Below are 20513 nucleotides of genomic sequence, written 5' to 3'. Positions count from 1 at the left end.
CGTTTTCTTGTTGGTGTCCACAGCAACACTAGGTCGCCGTGATTGTACGTCACATGTCGGCGTTGGCGGTCAAAATGTGCCTTCGAGCAGTCTTGCGAAGCAAGAGTGCGCAAATAAGCAAGGCATCTAGCTTCTTCGGCCCGACAGATAATCTCGGATATGCAGGGATCATGGTGGTCCAAACACGGGAAGATGGTATTCAGGGTATGACGAGGTGGTCGAGCATATAGAAGAAAGAAAGGACTGTAGCCAGTAGTTTCATGCTAAGCGGTGTTGAATGCATATGTGATAAAGGGTAAAATACTGTCCCAGTCCTTGTGATCTGATGCAACATACATAGACAGCATGTTCGAGAGACTTCTGTTCGTTCGTTCAGTTTGTGGTGTACACGTATCCCGAAGGAGTACGGCCACCAGCGTGGGTCCGGTCTTAGCGAGCCGCAGGGCACGCGTTAACCGTCGCCGTGGCGGGAACACGATACTGCTCAAGTCGCAACACTTTATTGTGGCAACACCAAACGCAGTACAGCCCGTTGCAAAAAGGCGCGGCGGGAAAGCAAATAGGCTTATCCACGCCACGGGCACAAAGTACTACACAGGGTGCCACGAGCACGTCTCCGCGGTAAAGCCGATCCACGGAGACACCGGAGCAAAGGCCCGGTTGCTCGAGCGAGGGCAAAGGCGCTCGCGTTGGCTTCGAAGGGAGACGGGTCGGCGTAGCTAGGCCACGCACTAGGACACCGTACTGCCCTTCGGCCGTGAGTACGCAGCGGGGCAACAAAAAGGTGAGCGTTCGCATCGGGCGCGAGGCGCCGTCAGCGAAGTCCGACGAGCCCCGAGCGACGGGACTCGACGGACGGAAAAGAATGCGTGGCTCACCGTTTGAAGTCCCGGACTGTACTCACTGCTCCCGACGCAGCGCGCGAAAACCTCTCGGGAGGCTCCCCGCGCGGCGCCACAGTCAACATCCGCTACCGGGTGAGGGAGGTAAACGTCACTCCGCCCTTCCCGGCGCGGCAGACAGCAAAGGAGGGCAGACATGTCGGGACATGAGAATGGCAGGAAAGGCGGTAAAGCCCGCGCAAAGGCAGCGGGCCAGCCTCAATTCCCACATCCCCCTCTCCTAAATTTGCCCTTTACCGGTCTGCAAAAGGCAGCCGGACGTCACCCATGCAGTTAAAATGACACTGCTATGAGCGACAGCTAACCTCAGTCTAGCCCTGTTACTGCTGATAAAAGATTACAAATGAGGAACAAAACATAAATAACAAAATAAACACATGACACTATACAAATAACTGCGGAAGGGAGCACAGAAACGTGGCACTAGTGTTCGTGGTGCTGAAGCGGGAATGGCGTCCACTGCGCGGAGGGGCGGAAAAGGGCGTGACAGTGTCCGCTGGGTGCGATGCCCGAGTGCGAGGTCAGAGGTACGGGAGGGGGCTCACTGATGGCTCGTTGCTGGTCTTGATAAGCAGCGAGTCCGACGAACGCTGCCTCGGCTGTGCTTCGGAGGCCCCCGCATTTCTGGCTCGATGATGAAGCTGGAACGTTGCGCGAAGCCGGGCCTCTCCAGTGCTCAGGGAGGCCGACCCAAATTGGCTGCGAATGGCGTTGGCCGGCAGCATATAGCTGCTTTCAGCTGGCCTCGCGCAGGAGCCATGGTGGTAAAGGCAGCGGGGCTTCTTCGACGACGGCCGAGAGCAGAGCACAGCCAGATGGTCTGACGTCAGTGGGTCAATGACCCCCCAGCACCTCCAGCGTCCGCATCGATGGGGGGAAGCCATGACGCACTCTTCGCGGGCTCGCACTGAAGCGTCACGCACTTACACACGCACACACACCGCCGACGGCTGCGCGAGCGTAGGCGCAAAGCGTCCTTCGTCTCTCTCCCCCGTCAAGCACCGACACTCAAGGTCACACACAGCTCCCTTCGCGGTAGACGAAACGAACACGAAAAAAAAAAGTAAACACAGAGCATACTGACACTAAACATCTGGCAAAAAAAACAAAATACAAATAACACTTAATATTAGACAAAAGAAACATAAAATACACATGAACACTTAAAAAAAAAAAGAAACACTGGCAGCAGACAAGGCGGGGTCAACTTCTTTACGAGAAAAGGCCGTAAAGAAGCTAACCTATACTGAGGCTAGACTAAACTGAGGGCCTTCGGTTGCGGAGAAGTCCGCCGTCCGGCGCGAAATCACAAAGGTGACCGCTTCCTCAGATTATACCGGCGCGGGGTCCGAATGCGGTCCGTCGCTCCGGGTGTGCCCGTTGCTTGCGCGAAGTGCCGCAGGGCACTGGCGCGAGCTCGTCAGACCGTGACAAAGGGCTTCAGGTCTGCGATGTGGGCACGGCTGAGTTTTCCCAAAGGGGATCTTTCAGCTAGTACGCGCCACGGACGCTCACTGACAATCGGTTCATAAGACCGGGCGGCTTTCCAACCCTTGGCTCAACCGTTTGTCAGACGTGGCAGGCACGGAATAGCGATAAAAACCACGCTTCGTGCCGGGCCAGGTCACAACATCGCTCAGTTTGCAAAAACTTTCGAGCCACTCAGGTGACCGGCCATGGGTTCGTCGTGAGAGGATCGCAACAGTGCGGCTCTCAGACTTTTGGGCATAGCCACCTTAAACGGGTCTATGGACTCGTCGTCAGTGGCTATATATTTCAGCAGGAGCCCGTCATGGTCCAGCAAAATGAATCCGCCGGGGACTCAGCGACACACGCTGTTTCAGCCCCCTAATCGCGCCCGCCGCAAAGCAAGCAGCGTAACGGCGCTCCGCGCCTCGTCAAGACGGTTTAACGGCGCCCGCCGCAAAGCAAGCAGCGTATACGGCGCTCCGTTCCTCCGAGACTCGAAACGGATCACTCTGCTGAGCCTTCAGTAGCTCTTCGCTGCCGAAAGCAATTCCCATTCTCCCAAATGGGGGAGTCTGGTATCGCGCCCACTCAGGACCGCAGCAACCGCCGCGTGAGTCGGCGTTACGGGTTCGCTCTCGGCCTCGTGGCCTTCGGAAAGCTCCCCCGCTCGGCCGCTTCGCGGTGCGCCGCTTACCTGGTTAACAGCCAAGGTTTGTCCGCATGGGGACTCACCCTTCTCGCCGAATGGCGGCGAAGCTGCTGTTTCGCCCCCGACGCTTGCATGTGCTAAGGCACCGCGAGCAGCCGTCGCACCGAAATCCAGGTTCTCGGCAGACAACAAGGGGCACGAGATAGCGCGTCAGCTACCACGTAGGAGTGTATTCACCACAAAAAGGGGTGACGACACAGGCGAGCGCCGAAGGGCGCCCGTCGATAGAGGCGGTGGCCTCTTGGTGCAACGCGGCATGCCACGAAGCAGACAACGTTCGGGTAGGGCAAGAGGCCCATTCCGAAGCGACGCACCATCTCCAAAGGGAGCGGCTAGGCGCCTCGTGTCGTCACCGCAATAGGGGGTGCCGACACGGACGGGCGTCGGAGGCGCTTGTGCGTAACGTTCGGGTAGGGCAAGAGGCCCATTCCGAAGCGACGCGCCATCTCCAAAGGGAGCGGCTAGGCGCCTCGTGTCGTCACCGCAATAGGGGGTGCCGACACAGACGGGTGCAGAAGGGTTCCCGTCAATAGAGGCAATGGCCTCCTTGTGCAACGCGGCATCCGCTAAAAAGGGACAGCGGACAAAAGTCCCGCGAAGCAGCCATGTTGCGACGAGCCCGAATCGCGCAGGCGAACTGACTCGCTAAGAGCAATCAAAAGCTAGAGCTTTTGATACCGCGTTGGGCGCCAGTGTGGTGTACACGTATCCCGAAGGAGTACGGCCACCAGCGTGGGTCCGGTCTTAGCGAGCCGCAGGGCACGCGTTAACCGTCGCCGTGGCGGGAAACACGATACTGCTCAAGTCGCAACACTTTATTGTGGCAACACCAAACGCAGTACAGCCCGTTGCAAAAAGGCGCGGCGGGAAAGCAAGTAGGCTTATCCACGCCACGGGCACAAAGTACTACACAGGGGTGCCACGAGCACGTCTCCGCGGTAAAGGTAATCCACGGACACACCGGGACAAAGGGGCCCGGTTGCTCGAGCGAGGGCAAAGGCGCTCGCGTTGGCTTCGAAGGGAGACGGGTCGGCGTAGCTAGGCCACGCACTAGGACACCGTACTGCCCTTCGGCCGTGAGTACGCAGCGGGGCAACAAAAGGTGAGCGTTCGCATCGGGCGCGAGGCGCCGTCAGCGAAGTCCGACGAGCCCCGAGCGACGGGACTCGACGGACGGAAAAGAATGCGTGGCTCACCGTTTGAAGTCCCGGACTGTACTCACTGCTCCCGACGCAGCGCGCGAAAACCTCTCGGGAGGCTCCCCGCGCGGCGCCACAGTCAACATCCGCTACCGGGTGAGGGAGGTAAACGTCACTCCGCCCTTCCCGGCGCGGCAGACAGCAAAGGAGGGCAGACATGTCGGGACATGAGAATGGCAGGAAAGGCGGTAAAGCCCGCGCAAAGGCAGCGGGCCAGCCTCAATTCCCACAAGTTAGACCGTTCGTTTGGGGATGATATGGCGTAGAGTGCTGAAACCTTGAAGCACAGACACGAAGCATCTCTTCCATCACGTCTGCTGTGAATTGTCGGCCACGGTCACTGATTACAGTTGTGGGAGGTCCATGTCGAAGAATTACAAAACTTAGCATGAAGGAAGACACATCGGCTGCAGTTGCCGATGGTATGGCAGCTGTCTCGCAGTACCGTGTTAAATGGTCGGTGCAAACGACTGTCCAACGATTTCCATCAGAAGGCCGGGGAAAGGGTCCAAAGAGGTCAATCCCGACTTGCTCGAATGGAGTTCTAGGGGGCGGCACCGGATGTAATTGCCCTAAAAGAGCACTTGTTGGGCGCTTATGACGTTGGCACTCGTTACAGCTAGATTGTTCTGTCGTCTGGCGCATTTTGGGCCAGTAGAATCTTTCTTGAAGACGGCAAAGAGTTTTCGCTGTGCGCAGATGACCGGATGTTGGGTCATCATGCATAGCCTGCAAGACATAAACGCGAAGACTCTTCGGAACCACCAGAAGATATCGTGAGCCGGTGTTGGTGTAGTTCTTTTTGTAAACTAGCCCGTCTCGGATGCAGAAGCGCGTAGGCGATGATTTTGGTCTGGTAGCAAGAAGCTGTTGTATGATTCTGTCCCTTTGTTGCTCATCCTTAAAGGTCTTGTTATCGGAAAACGGTTGGTCGAGTGATGCAATGTAGGTATCGAAGGTGTCCGCGTCACAATCCGTCGTTGGAAGTGGTAGTCGCGAAAGACAATCTGCGTCAGCGTGACGTCGGCCGCTTTTATAGGAAACTGTGAAGTCATATTCTTGTAGACGAAGTGCCCAGCGCGCCAGCCGGCCAGATGGTTCACGCAGATTGACCAACCAGCAGAGAGAATGATGGTCTGTCACGATGGTAAAGGGGCGTCCGTACAGGTAGGACCGGAAGCGCTGCACTGCGAAGACTACTGCAAGGCATTCTTGCTCTGTGGCGGTGTAGTTACGCTCGGACTTGCTGAGCGAGCGACTTGCATACGCTACGACGTGTTCTTGATTATCCAAGCGTTGAACCAGGACAGCACCTACACCAATACCGCTGGCGTCTGTGTGAATCTCAGTGGGTGCCAGAGGATTGAAGTGTCGAAGAATCGGATGAGACGTCAAAAGAAACTTCAACTTCGAAAAAGCAGACTCGCATTCCGGGGTCCAGTCAAACTGCGCACCTTTCTGAAGCAGACACGTGAGCGGGTATGCGATATTGGCAAAGCCAGGAATGAATCGGCGAAAGTAGGAACAAAGCCCCAAGCGCAGTTCTTTCACCGAGTTTGGTTGCTTAAATGCCTTCTCTGCGGCCGTCTTGGCGGGATCCGGTCGTATGCCTTCTTTGTTTACTAAGTGTCCAAGGACGAGTGTTTGGCGCTCTCCAAAACGATATTTCTTTGAATTGAGCACCAGGCGTGCTTTGCTTAGGCAGTCCAGTACGAGGCCAAGGTGTGTGTTGTGCTTACAAAAGGTGCGCCCAAAAATTAGAACGTCGTCCAAGTAACACATACACACTTCCCACTTCAATCCACGCAGAATGTTGTCCATAAATCGCTCAAAAGTTGCGGGCGCGTTGCAGAGTCCGAACGGCATCACATTAAATTCAAATAGTCCATCTGTTGTAACAAATGCCGTTTTCTCCTTGTCTTCCTCGTGCATTGGAATCTGCCAGTAGCCTGACCTCAGATCCACAAACGAAAAGTAAGAGGCCGATGATAGACAATCGATAGCATCATCAATCCGCGGGAGTGGATATACGTCTTTTTTAGTACTAAGATGGCGTTGAGACGGCGATAGTCAACACAAAATCGCCATGTCCCATCCTTCTTCTTCACTAGAATTACTGGAGCGGCACACGGACTACATGATTCTTGAATTACATTTTGCTTGAGCATCTCGCAAACCTGTTCATTGATCACTGCGCGTTCTGAAGGCGATACACGATATGGTTTCTGTCGGAGAGGTCTGTGAGATGTCGTGTCGATTCGGTGCTTTATACGAGAAGCAGGGAACGGCGGTGAATCATGCTGAGCGAAATAAAAAATACCGGCATGTTTGCGCAGAATACTCGCCAGTTCATTATGTTCCTTGGTGCTGAGTGACTTATCAATCATAGTCATAATTGGTGGTGTCCCTGGCGTGCAGATTATCGCTACGGGTCTTATCCGGGGAATCATTGCTTTCTGCAAGGGTGGCAAGCGAGAATACTTGGTGTTCACGAATCTCTCCAAGTTTCAGACCCTCCCGCAGGACTGTAGGTTCATTAGAGCAGTTAATCACCCATAAACCAGCATGCCCTTGCACAACCGATAGCGTGCAGTAGGGTATAAGACTGTCTTCTTTATGCAACTGAGATGCACGGGCTCCACAGTTGGGTCAAATGTTTTCTCGCTTGCAGGTGAACAGACAACAGGGACACATTTTGTAGACAATGGCGGCACAGTTGTGTCCACAGACACGCAAAGAGCACTTTCTTGAGAGGGCGAGTTTTCCATAAACGCAACTGGGATATCGTAATCTACTGTAATTTGTCCTGTGCGGCAGTCGACAGTAGCACTACATAGCTTCAAGAAATCGAGTCCCAGAATGACGTCATGCGTAGTATGAGTTAGAACAGCAAACTTTGCGACAAAGTTCTGGCACGCCAAACTAACAGTCACAGTGCAGACACCAATAGGTTGTAACACCTCTCCGCTCACTCCACGAAAAATATCAGGACGGTCCCAACAAAACATAACCTTTCGTCCAAGAAGGCGGGTGAAAACTAAACTCATTACTGACACGGATGCACCTGTGTCCACCACGTCATTGTTGGTACACCATCGATAAGCACTCGAACCTTGTTGCTAAACATGAAAGCTAACGGAGGTATATCTGTTGAAATCAAAGACTGTCCGGCGATCTCACCTCCAACGGCCGCGCGGGCTAGTTTTCCGTAGGAGGCGAGGAGTGGCGGCGCCGAGGAGGCGGTGATCGGTTGGCGCGAGGAGCAGGTGGTGGTGTCATACTGCGGTCAGAGGCCGGAGATTGGTTTCATAGCGGTCCTGGGATCTCGTTAGACGCGCTTCCCGGGAATATCGGTGCTCGGGTAACGCCAGAACGGTTAAATCTCGGTGATCGGTCGTACCTTGGCAGCTGCCGGTAGTTGCAATACCTGGCAATGTGTCCTTCGAAGCCACAGTTGTAGCAGACTGGTAGAGGACGCTCGCCGAACCAATGCTGAGACCGCTCAGCTGTGAAGGGTCGGTGATGAGCTTGCTGAGCAGGGGCTGCCCACCTCTGTGTGGCGGGGCCGTGACGAAGGCGTTGGCCATATCGCTGGTCGGTCGCGAATGAGTCACGACGTGGCCGCGAATTTCCAGTTTCGCTGATATCTGCCACACATACCGATAGTGGCAAAGGAGCTGATGGCACAGCCGTGTAGTTGGGTAGATTGGTAAGTGGATGAGGAAAGGTTTCGTCAACCCTACCACCTTGTCGCTGCAGCTCTTCACGCACAATTGCCCGAATAGTAGCGGCAAAGTCGTTGGGCGGGCTCACGTCGATGCTGGCGACCGTTGTCACGTTTGCCAGCCTACCGAATTTCGGGGCGATGCGACGAGTCTTCAATTTTTCAAACTTGCGGCAGTGATGTTGGACGTCACAGGCAGAGGTGAGGTCATTCCTGCCTGTCAGAAAATTGTAGACGTCTTCCGCTATGCCTTACAAGAGGTGTCCGACCCTGTCTTCTTCAGACATCTGCGGGTTTATAATCTTGCAAAGCTTAAGAACGTCCTCTATATAAGCAGTGCAGGTTTCTCCAGGAGTCTGGGCTCTTTCAGCAAGAGTTCGCTCCGCGCTTTTCTTTTTTGAGTCGGAGTCACCAAAACACTTCTTCAGTTCTTGAGCAAAAAGAGCCCATGTTGTCAAGGACTCTTCGTGGTTTTTATACCACATCAGGGCAGTGTCCGTGAGAAACAGCGCGACGTTTTCCAGCTGATCGATAGAGTTCCAGTGGTTGAACCGGCTCACCCTTTTGTAGTGCGTTAGCCACGCGTCCACATCTTCTCCTGCCATTCCCGCAAATGGGCGGGGTTCCATGTAGTGATGCCTAGGTGTAGCCAGTGTAGACCTGTGCAAAGTCGAGGCGGTTGATTCCTGACCTTCGCTATGGGCCATGACGACTGTTGTCGGCGGCAGATTGGCAAGACGACGGCTCCGGCAAACTCCGAACAGCTGTGGCTCCGTGGTACGCCGACGTGCCGTACCCCGCACCTCCACCACTCTGTTACGTCTACGAGAGGGGTATATTCAGAGCCGACGTAACGGTCGACTCGACGGTATACAGCAGTGAACGCGCAGCAGCGAGCTCTAGCCACCAATCGAATGTTCTCTTCTTCTGCCACCACCATGTTCCCCGCTACACAGGTGTACATACCTAAATTACACATGTGGTAACAATATGTCTAATGTGTAGGGATGTCAACAATAGAAGCTCTGCAACCTGTCATTCGGAGGACGAAACAAATACTGAATATTTGGTGTCCTGCCTGTGCAAGGGCATCTGTGAGGCTGCTGCGTAAAACAATTGTGGCTGTGCTTCCGTAGTCTTTGCCGAATTCAGCAGTTCAATGCAGCTTTGCCTGTTTCATTTTTTCAGGACAGTGAGGTATCTGGTCGTGTGTAATTTGCTTCCAAAACATGTATTTGAATCGCAGTGGTTACAGCGATATGAAAGCGACCGGTTGTTCAAACTAATCTACCAAAATATGTATTATTGATTACTGATAAATCAGTAATATAATTAATTTGTGACTGTTCATTATTAATGCAGTCCAGTTCTGTTCCAAGTTTGAAAGCACCAATCTAAGCAGCTGCCCATATTTTGGTGGTGTGCAGTGCACATTCTTAAATGTGTGTGTGGATTTAAATGTCATTTTTTTGGTGGCAGGTATTTTTTGTTTGTTTCAGTGTGCTGGTAGTCTTCAAGTCAGATTGCAGTATTAGTTAATGTTTCCCTGTCTTCTTTCTCTGTTTCCTACCCCTGTATAGGTATTAATCAGAAAAGTGGACAGCTTCTCACCGAGCTAGTTCTGACTGGGTAAGTAAAAAGCAAACCATTCTTATAAGAGTTTCCATGAAAGGGAAGGAAGGCAGGGCTTCTGTTTCTAGCTTTTGTGCTTTGTTCTTGTTCAATAAAGGAATGCGACTTTATTAGGCACATGAACATGTAAGAAGTATGAAAGCTTCTGAGTATGCAAAATGCATCCCAATAACTGTTGTGTTAATTAACTATGTAGGGAAATGGAAAGAAGAGCATTCACATTTAGTACTACGGGATTTTTATTGGTCGAAATTTTACGACTGAGCATTCTTTTTCTGCCGTAGGAATGTGCACTAATTTATTTAGTTAGCCCTCAATGCGATGAAGTATTGAAAGTTTTCGTGAATTCATGGCTGTAGAACACTATGTATTTTTATGCACAATGCACATAGCCAAAAGTGTTTACCTGCGATAGCAGCATAATGTAGATTCATTGGTGACACATTGAAAGACCAAAGCAATAAGTGGTTACTTTTGCGGTACCAGCAGTCAATAGCATATGCTGCTAGCTGCATTAAATGCTTTCCCTCTTCTTTTTGAGCAGCTTGCCTTGCATATTGTGTGCATTAAACTGAAGTATTGAGACCCTCATCATCCATATATTGCTGTTGAAGTCTAGTTAACTTAACCGTGAACACCAATTTGTTGTTTACTAGCTCTTAAAATTCTACCTAAATAACCCTTTTTTCTTAGCGTAGGTACAGCAAATGTGAATGCTTTTGTATAGACCTTATGCAGAATGGTTGCCATCTGTCGGCCGTCGTTTGCATACCGCCATGTTAGAGGCTCAGCGCGGCACAGTACGCACAGTTCGCATGTGCTTACGCATACGTATACATAAGGCGTATCAACGTGAGGCGTGTATTGACTGATAATTGCAATCCTGACATATCGCTGTGTCGCCTGCTGCACAGAGAGAGGAACTCGAAATTCCGAAGGAAAAAGGGTGAGCCGAAAACTTTGCTCCACGTTACTTTTTCAAGCTGATGACGTTTCCAGCATATGCTTTGGCTACTGCTCCCGAAACACATGTTTGGGTTTGTCTTTACAAGCAAGTAAGGTGTGCAATATCATTTGTACTCATGTTCCCTCAAATTGCTGCACGCTGAAGCCAGACAGTTTTTGCAACGTTTTCGCTATCAGCCATTTAACAAGTGAAGGCGATTCGTACGCTTTAAGCAGAAGCCACGTTCAGGCAATGAGCTTTAAGGGACGCAGCAATAGGTCGGCATTGCGATCATCAGCTAATACATGACTCACGTCCATATGTCGTATATATACGTAAACGCATGGGGACTGTGCGCACTGCGCCGCGCTGAGCCTCTAACATTGTGGATATGGACACGACGGCCGACAGACGACAGCAATTTTGCATAAGATATCTAAGGTCATAAAGCAGCAGTTTTTTGCTTGTCATATCGCTACACGTTGAAAATTGAGATTTTTTCTGCCTGGACAATGTGCCAGGGCATCTATCATAAAACCTGTCTTGCTTTCACGTTTTTGCCAGCTTGACCTTCTTTGGTGCATTACTGCTTTGCTTTAAAGAGTACTGATTTGCATGCCAGAGCACCAACCAACTTAGTTTTTTTTTTCCTGACAGTTCAACCTTGGTGAAAATACGTGGCAAACGTATTCGCATCAAGACTCCAGTGTGCCGAGCCTTAAAGAAAATCAACAATGTTGGTGAGGCATCTAGTTTTATTTTCACTGTCGATTTTATACAGTGGTGTGTTGCAGAGGTATACTGCCATAATATTTTCACTTTGTGTTTACTTGGCTGTTAAGCTTAACCGATTTCCTTCCTAATTGTGTTTTTTGTTTTCCGACATTAAAATAGAACCTTGTAAACTCGTACTACCCAATAGGGACACAAACATAGAGTTTCTCATAAATGCCTAGAGGGAAGTGTGGTGCCACTGTCTATGCGAATTTCTTAAGGTGCGATGCCGGAGCGCTGGGAATGACGGTATATGTGTCTGCGAGACTTGTGTTGGCTGGTGTTGAGCGAGGCTTCGGCTCAAAGGCGAATACGACTGCGTAAATGAAGCTTTTCTAAAACAAAAACATTCGTAAGCGAATCTCATTGGTGCGTATTATTGGCGGCACAAACAAACAGCGAAGGAAAGAAACAGACGACGTAAACGGGGCGGGAAAAATGCTTGCTTTGTCATCTGCCTGCCAAGTTTAGCGGTCATTGGTTCTTTCTTATGCTACATAAAACTGTACATCATCGTAGAAGGTTCTAGGGTTAAATACAACAGGTTTCAGTGCAATGACAAAAATATAGCATATTACATGCTCTTTTCGTTAGAAATCAATCATTTTAACGTAAAGCCAGATGCGTCTTCGAGGTATATAAATCCAAGTGAAGTTTCAAGCTCACGTATCCCATCATTCTCTTGCATCCAGCAGCTCACTAGCGCCAGATTTTCCTCTAGTTATGATTGTGAGAAACTCTATGGACACAAAGAAGGTAATGTACCAAGTGCTACCATCGTTTAAATTATGACAGGTGCCTTACGACAAGTAAGGTTATAGGGATACTAAAGGCAACTATTAAGTCGGCGTTGATTGTTGAAATAGCCGTCCAGAAACCTCGTAGTGTCACTTTTGTGCCAAGGAAGGGCCTATTTTGAAATAAAATCACGTTATAGTGGTCCGCATCGTGTTAGCGCACTTCAAATTATCTGCCTCAAGAAGCGGACCGACTGGACCGACTCACGTCACTGTTGCTGTGCAGAACGTTGCCGGGCTTTACTGTGCTAGTAGCAGCAGACTGAAAGCAGCGGGAGCCACAGCAGCAACAATGGCTATTGATCAATTTCCCACCATTAGCTTCGAGATTGCAGATGTTTTCGATTCAACTGCTCCCCGCTAGACGGCACCATCTGTCCAGTGTAACTACGGGAAAATTGAATTTTTGAATCACTTGCGCCATTCTCCATAGTAACGTTCGGCGGTTCTTTTTTTCACGAATCAAACAGAAACGAACAGGCAGCATTTTATTGCATCTCTTGATGCACAGAAAGTTCTTTATTTAGTGCAGCTAGATCGATTACTACTGATTATGACGTCATCGATATAATTTTGAAAATGTCCTACTGTGGTGCATGTGTTCTTGTGCATTTACCTTAATTTCTCTGTAAGTGGGGCACCCTTGTTGATAATATTGTCGTTTTAGATGCTGTTATACATTGAGCTTTCACTCTGACGGAAATTGTTGTCTGACTTTAGTGTTCCTTTGACATACATGAATACTTCTCAAATGAAGAATGCTGATTCCTACATCATTTTACCTTGTCCAGGGGTACAAAGACACATTTGATCCGAGCGAGAAGTGAGACGAGGTTTTTGAACACATTCAATTGCAAAGTCATTCAATTCTTATGACATTACTCAACTATCACTGTGCAGCAACAGAATGATGTCGTTAAATCCAAATGTCATTCCACTCAAATGAAGGATATAACAAAATTGGCAAATTTTGGGAAAATACGTTATAGAGAAGATTTTGTTGTATGCAGGTTCGATACGAAAATTAAGAAAATTAATGTAAAAATTAAACAAAAGGAAAACTGAAGGCAGAGTTAGCCCGAAACACTTATTTTGTAGTAATAAACTGCATTGATATTGCGATGGCAATTATATGGACACTCTTGGCGAATTTATTGCTGTCGCCGCAATGTTTTGTAACAAGTCTAAGTTGATAACATGCCCCCCCCGCACATCGTAACTTTTACGAGCACATAAAAATGCCCGAGTGCTGCTGAAGCAGAGATCAATTGAGTCGGCCCATCTCTATCGCCTGGAGGGTGCATACAATAATATCCCCCTGCATGCTAGAACTGCCGTCGAATGCTGAAACAGAAAGGGAACCTTGGTTTTAACATTCATGAAAAAATGCGGGGGGGGGGGGGGGGGTCGCTTTGGTAGCAGCGGGGAATTTTCATTTCAAGGGCCAGGCTGCTGGCAGGCGTGCCATCTCGGCAAGCATCAGTGCGCTTTAAGTGCGAAGAGTCTGTGAAAAGAGCACTTCTTTCTGGAGCGGCCGTACCTTATACTAGCATTTTGCAGGAGTTCCGCGATATCGGATCCAAAGAGTTGGCTGCCAGCCCTACTTCGCATAACATTACAATTTGTTGCTATCGCATTTATTGCATTGCATTCAACGCGGCATCGTGCTTTTGCCACAGTTAATTGCTTAATCGTGATGGCTAAGTTCCTGCGAACAGTCCGGTTCATCTTTAACAGCTATCATAGCCGAGCTTCTCCATCGCTTCTCATGGATAACAACAATATAATGACCCTGGAACACAGGAGGCAGGTTGCGTGTCTAAGATTTCTGTTTTTGCTTAATTCCCAACTATTCAATATTAATCCAGGACTTTATATTCAGCCCCGCTTATCTCGTTCAACTCGAAGCACCCATGAGCACAATCTAACTCCAATTTTTGCACGCACTAATCTTTTTAAGCACTCCTTCTTTCCCCGCACAGTCGAGCAGTGGAATAGATTGCCTGTTGATGTGCTTTCGGCGCGTGATGTGTCGGATTTTGAAAAGCGTGTACTTTCTGCAATATTTTAAACATTCACTGTGCCGCTATGTTTCTTTGTGTACTGCTATATATATATTTTTTTTCACACTTGTTTGACTGTTTTCAGAATTGTGTACCAATTTACCATGCGGATTGATGCTTTCTATGTAATTAATCCCTGCCCACCTGCTTGGTCTTCGGACTGCAGTATGTCTTAAATAAATAATAAATAAACTCATGGTGCGGCTCAAGACGGAAGCACACGTGACGAGTCGACCTCCTGAGACCTGTCGTTGTTACCGTGGTCTCGAAGAGTTTTCATCAGTGCCTAATCTGAAATGCCCTTGATCAGTCACGAGGCGTTTGTCCGCATTAAAAAAAAAAACACTCAAAGCTGAACGGCATCGGAGGCCACATCATGCGCGCGTTGTGAAACCATACACTTGCATAGCGTCGAAAACGAAGAGTGAACGGTGCAAAAGTAGTTTTTTTAATACTTTGTTTATGGTATGAAGGGAGAGGGAGAGCACATTCGTGCATGCGCCCGCAGCGGCTAAACGGCGGCAATGCTAGCCGCTGCTTCGTGCTTTGTCGGCGGCGGGGCAAACGCAGAAGATGCATGCTCATGCCAAAATGACAAAATCTGGGGCAAATTTTCTAGTTTGTCTATGGTGAAAATTCGTAATATCAAGGATGTCTTCCGCTGTTACTTTGTTACATAGAGGTTGGAAATATATGTGCTTCTATGGAGTTACAGCGAGGAATAGATAAACTTTGTTATATCGAGGAGTTCGTTATATAGAGGTTCATTATAATCAGGTTTAACTGTACTTTCAGTGTAACAGGGTTCAATAGTAGACTGTACATTCCGGGGCAAGAATTACACCGTAAATTCAGAGTTGAATCTGTCTGTTAGATTCTGTGATAGGTTTAGATTGGCATGGTGTCTGCTTGTGACATAGGCAATGAACGTAAGCATTGTTTGTCTTGCAGACACGAAGGATGAGCCACCCAAGCTTCCAGCGGACGTGTGGGTCGAGTTCCGGCCTCGCACCAATGCCGCCTGGGTGCAGGTGCAGTCTCTGGCTCAAAATCCTCGGGTGCGCACCAAGACGAGCCTACAGCGCCGACTCTCCAACGTGCTAGAACACTTGCAATCTCGGTGGAAACCACTTCGTTTGCGACAGGTGATGACGGGGCCTCACTTTGTGATGTCTTTGCGGGAGAAATGTTCAGGACAAATCACCTACATGCCCTGTTTGAGCATCACATGTACCGTGCCATGGAAGTTTTTTGCACTCGTATATCGAGAGCTCAGTGAAAACTGGGAATGCACTGTGTGTTGAAGCAACCTATCAAAATCATCGGGTGGATTTTCCAAGTCTGTATTTTGTGGTGCTGAGAGCTGTTGTGTGCTAACTTTTTTCCCCTTCTGAATGTTTTTTGAAATTTAGAAAGCATTTTTTTTTACATATATACAGTCAAACCCTTTTACAATAGACATTAATGGAAGAGACAGATGTGTATAAGAGACACCAGTGTGTCTACATTGAAATAGGTCTTGATAAGAAAATGCGTATGTGGCGCCGTGTTTCTAAGAGACACCTCATATAAAAGATGAGAATTGGTCCCGGTGCATGTCTCCTATAAAGGGGTTCAACTGTAACTGCAGCCAGCAGTGCTTTTCACAATGTCTGTTGAACTTACATTTGCTTCATTAAGATTGTGTCAAAAAAGACTTCCTGTTTTGGATAGCATCTTGATAGCTCTGTGCCATGAAACTGTGATGATGCCAGTGTGGAAGTCCAACCATTCAAGACCAACTTTAGTATTCAGTTAAAATATTTTATAAACGTTTCCCAAGTCAAGTATTTAAATTTGATATTGTGACTATGTGGTTGAGTTTATGCAATGTCGAAGATATACGATGGCACTCTTTTTTTTTGCTCCAGGAATGCAAAGTTTGGTTTGTTTATTTTCCTATCCAGAAGGAACAGGCAGTGGCCAGCCTGGCAGGCACAGACTGCAAGTTGCTGGCCTCGATGGAGCCTGAGGTGGCACAGGAACTGAGGGTCTGGCCCAGCACACCCATATCGCCCGTCAGCTTCTCGGCCATGGCCTCGAGCTTGGACGTATCTTTCCAGTGCCACCGCAAGAAAGCTGCAACCTTGGCAGACGGGCAGAAGTCGCGCCCCGCCAAGCCAACCAAACAGTCTCGAGCCGTTAAGGTGGCAGCATCTCAGGCGGCTGCCTCATCTACAGCGAACGCAAATGCAGCGCAAGATTCGACAACAGACACTACCGTTTCCTCTGAGCCTGCTCAGCAAAACAGTATGTGCATTGTTTGGTAACTCTGTGAGAGCATGACGATAGTTATAGCGCGAGAACAAAACGACGACACAGAGACAAAATGACGACACAGAGACAAGAAGGACACGTGTCCTTCTTGTCTCTGTGTCGTCGTTTTGCTCTCGCGCTATAACTATCGTCATGCCATACCAACTAGCCCAAGCTGCCACACTTCTGTGAGAGCCCCACGTTGTGTGAGACATTTCATTGGGCATGGCTGTTTCATGAGTTGTTTAAGGGAGATGGGGGTCGAAAAACGCAAGTTTTTTTCAAAATTACCAAGTTTTATTTTCGCCTGTTTTGATAAGATTAGTACCTCTACTGTTATGAAAAAAAAATGCAGGTCGAGACTTAACTGGAAATGCTTAAAAATTGCATCTAAAGAGCACAAGGTGCCTGTTAAAAGGTCCAAGTGTGCTGTCTTCGAGCACCCTGCCGCCCATATTGCACTGCCGCTCGCCATTGTTGATAGCATGAGCCTAAGAATCAAGCCTCACTCCTCAATTAACAACAGTTTCTCTCGCTGATGCAGTGCAAGAAATAATAAATAGAAGCACGCTTCTGCGCGTTTTTCGAACGCCACGACTGGCTTATCACATGGTACGGATCGGGGACCGCCATTGGCCGCTGCGCACCTGTATGTGCTGTGAAACCTATTTGTGGGGTCCATGTCTTGTCGAGCAGCGTAGCTGAACAATGCTTTTGTCGTGTAATTATCTCCGTTATGAATGAAAAAAGGAATTGCTCGCAAGTGAAAGCCATTGTGTGGCGTGCTCTGTAGGAATAGGCTACGAGCAGCTGGTCCGATTTGCGGCAGTTAATTTGTTGGCTTGCAAAAGCCAATACGTCAAAAGTTATTCATACCCATCAGCCGGAAAGTTCGTGATGCGGCAATGGATGGCGTCAGCGCCAATCTTGCGAGGTCGAAAGAGCTTGCAGTGAGAGAACTTAGCAGGGACGACATTGTCATTATGTACGACGCTATGTGGCACAAACATGGCCGCAAAATGGCATGACACTAGACTTAGTTTGGATTTTGCAGTCCTGTCGAACTTCTTCCTAGCTTGCAGTTGGCACAAGGCTCTGCCAGATGTAGCGGAGGCAAGCGTTTCATGGCCCTGTCTGTGAGCGAAATGTCTGTGAGGAGTCGGCTCGAAAATGCCGAGAGGGACAAACTCATGGCACTGGCGTATTTTAGTCACAACGGCCACTACAAGAAGGATTGTTCTTTTTGGTGTGCAAATTTCATCAGATTTATTTATATGTTTCATAAATAAAAACTCGATTCTAACTTTAAGACTCATTTTTCTCAAAGCCCAAATTTTACCATTTTTTTCAATGTGCCCCTTCTATTTCTGGCACTTCCAGTGCTTGGATCTGCATGAAATTTTGCTCCAATTTTTTCCAAAGTATGACAAATGCAATTTTCTAGTTTAGATTCCAATATTTTACTGTATAATAAAAAATTATATGTAAATTTTTACTAGGGTAGGTGAAATGTGGACTATTTACAACTATTATTTTTCACGCATATTAAATATTTTGTATGTGCTCCCTAATTAGTTATTTGCGTTCTACATTTCATTTCGAAACATTATGAACTATGAATAGTAAAAAATTGCAGAAGTTTAGGGATGAAAAGAGGGGTGGCAAAAGATTTAATGTTTTCACTTTGTCATGTTGCAGAGCTAAAAGTGTGCAACTTGCAAGAAAACTAATTATGTATTTGAAATCAGCGTAAAAAGTTCCATAAACAGCTCAAGTTTCATTGCTCTAGGGTGAATATTTAAGAGAAAAGTGTCTTCGAGTAGCATCTCCCCTTATGTAGTAATATGAGTACAGCCCCGAAAAAATGAGTGCATAGGTCTTAGTTTCTTTATTTTTTTTGTGTAAAGAACACCATTTTGCTTGCCCACTTGCTGCATGTCAGCGAATTTCGCTGAGTGTCATAGTATCCCAATAATGTTGATCAGTCTAGCATCGGGACAATGTCAACATCAAATTAAAACACCTTGAGTTGTTGCAAAACCTTTATACCGGCGATGTATCAACCACTTATTTGTAGGAAATGTGTGGTAGAGCTCCTACAACTTCGAAAACACGTCTCAGTGCTTCGTCAGTGAGATAACTTTGTTGTTTTCGCAGGTAGCAGTGGTGGTGAGACCTCACAGGGAAGCAGCGTTCCGTCTTCCCCGCCACCATCTACGGGACAGGTGGAGGAGAATCCAGAAGACGAGGCTGCAAAGTCGTTGACCCTGCTACGCAGCATGCTGGAACCCGACCCCCCAGCAACGACAACGAGCACCGTGCCGGCTGCGCAGAAATCGGCCGCTCCCGATCCTGCATCTTCACCGCTGCCAGTTGCGCCGGCCCCGATGCCGGCTGTCATCGAGAGTGTGGAGAGCATCCTGGCAGATGGCAGTGCGGTTGCAGGAGGCCTTACGCTGGGCCAGCTTCTAGGCAAGGCCGCTGAGGAAGCTCGTCAGGGTGGCGAAGAGGAAGAGGATGAGGCTGCAGAGGAGGCCAAGAGGAAGAAGAGGGAGGAAGAAGAGCAGGAGGAGAAGAAAAGTCAGCAGGAGCTGGAGGAGGAGGCCAAGAGAAAGGAAGAGGAAGAGAACGCCCGCGAGCGCAGTACTAAGGGATGGACGGCACAAGAGGCTGGTTTGATGACCATTGGCGAACTCTACCTCATGGCGAGTGCATTTGATTGCAAGCTTACTTGTCTTTTTATGTGCTGGTAGTGGTGTTACTTATAGTCAACGACCGATAGTTTGGACTCTACGAGGAACCTACAGAAGTCCAAATTATAGAATGTTTGATAAAACGAATGCATCAGAAAAAAATACATTTAGGGACGCTTCAGTGATTTATTGGCCGGAAAAAGCTGTCAACGCGTTTCTGCATGCTCTTGCACTTACGTGCAACGTACAACCAAGTCTGTCTGTATTTCTGCCAGTGTGCTATGCTCGCTGTAGGACCACAGGTAGGACGACGAAAGAATTGCGAGAGCTTGAGATAAGTACACATGCAACGGCTCCAGAGCACACGATGTGTCCTCATCACTAGAGTCAGAATCACTGTTTGGCGGTTGCAGAACCTGCTCAGTTATGTCATCGTCGTTCACTTCGACGTATGACGACACGGCACTGTCGATGCTTGGGAAGTCTTCAAAGGTAACTGAGTTGGGAATCGGCACACCACAGCACGCAGGTCATCAATTACGTCTGCACTTGAGCTCATTGTGCTGGGCGGCAGGTCCGGCTCTTCAGTTGCAGTGTCGGGTTTTTCAACTCCCGAAACGTAGAACTCTCGGGCAACTTCGACTTGCGGGCAGCTACTGAGCACTTGCAGAATGATGGCAGCTTTCCTTGCCATGGTTAGCGTTGTGTGTGTCTGTCACGTTTCAGCGGCGGCGGCGCTGGTTCTGAAGGCACCGTTGGTGCCATTTAACGCAGATCTTTTAGGACAGCAGAATGCAAAATAAAGCAGGTCTTCACATCAAACAGACCAAACAGAACGTACGCAGAATTCAGCAGAATGCTCTACCGCAGACACATATGACAGAATGGTGCTGATAGCAGTACAGTGCCATAACAGTGCGGGGATACCGAAACCAAAATATAGGATGTTCGTGACTTCGATACGATCTCCCACAGTTCAGCAGTGCCTCCAATATTGGCATTTCCTATTATAAAGCTGTGAGGCAATCGAAGTTAAGCCTCACAGATCACCAGTTGGCTTTCATTTTTTAAATCTCTGAGGCCATACTTTGTGTGGTATGGGTACCAGAGGAGATAATGGTGGCTGCCGATTCGAAGTGTGCGCCATGTTTGAACATAGTTCGGATTATCGAAGGTAGATCTGGCGGCAGTCCGAAATATTGGTCGTCTTTATACATTATGTATGCCTATAGTTCAATCGGTGGTGTCTCGCGGCTGTCCCAATCATATTGCTACGTGCCAGTGCATGTAGTTGAAGAAGACAAAGCAG

At 48.7% G+C, this 20513-nt stretch overlaps 1 protein-coding gene across 1 annotated transcript in view; it reads left to right on the top strand.

Annotated features, from left to right (window-relative positions):
• crm (cramped chromatin regulator) overlaps positions 1 to 20513 on the top strand; it is a 68833-nt gene that overhangs the window by 10246 nt on the left and 38074 nt on the right. The window contains exons 6-10 of the mRNA XM_075875151.1: positions 9585 to 9633; positions 11240 to 11322; positions 15168 to 15361; positions 16163 to 16505; positions 18669 to 19216. Of these exons, the coding sequence (XP_075731266.1) occupies positions 9585 to 9633; positions 11240 to 11322; positions 15168 to 15361; positions 16163 to 16505; positions 18669 to 19216 (1217 nt within the window). The remainder of the gene's footprint in view (positions 1 to 9584; positions 9634 to 11239; positions 11323 to 15167; positions 15362 to 16162; positions 16506 to 18668; positions 19217 to 20513) is intronic.

This window comes from Rhipicephalus microplus, chromosome 2, assembly GCF_043290135.1.
Source record: "Rhipicephalus microplus isolate Deutch F79 chromosome 2, USDA_Rmic, whole genome shotgun sequence".
NCBI classification, from domain to species: Eukaryota; Metazoa; Arthropoda; class Arachnida; order Ixodida; family Ixodidae; genus Rhipicephalus; species Rhipicephalus microplus.
This window is presented reverse-complemented; position numbering and strand designations above follow the sequence as displayed.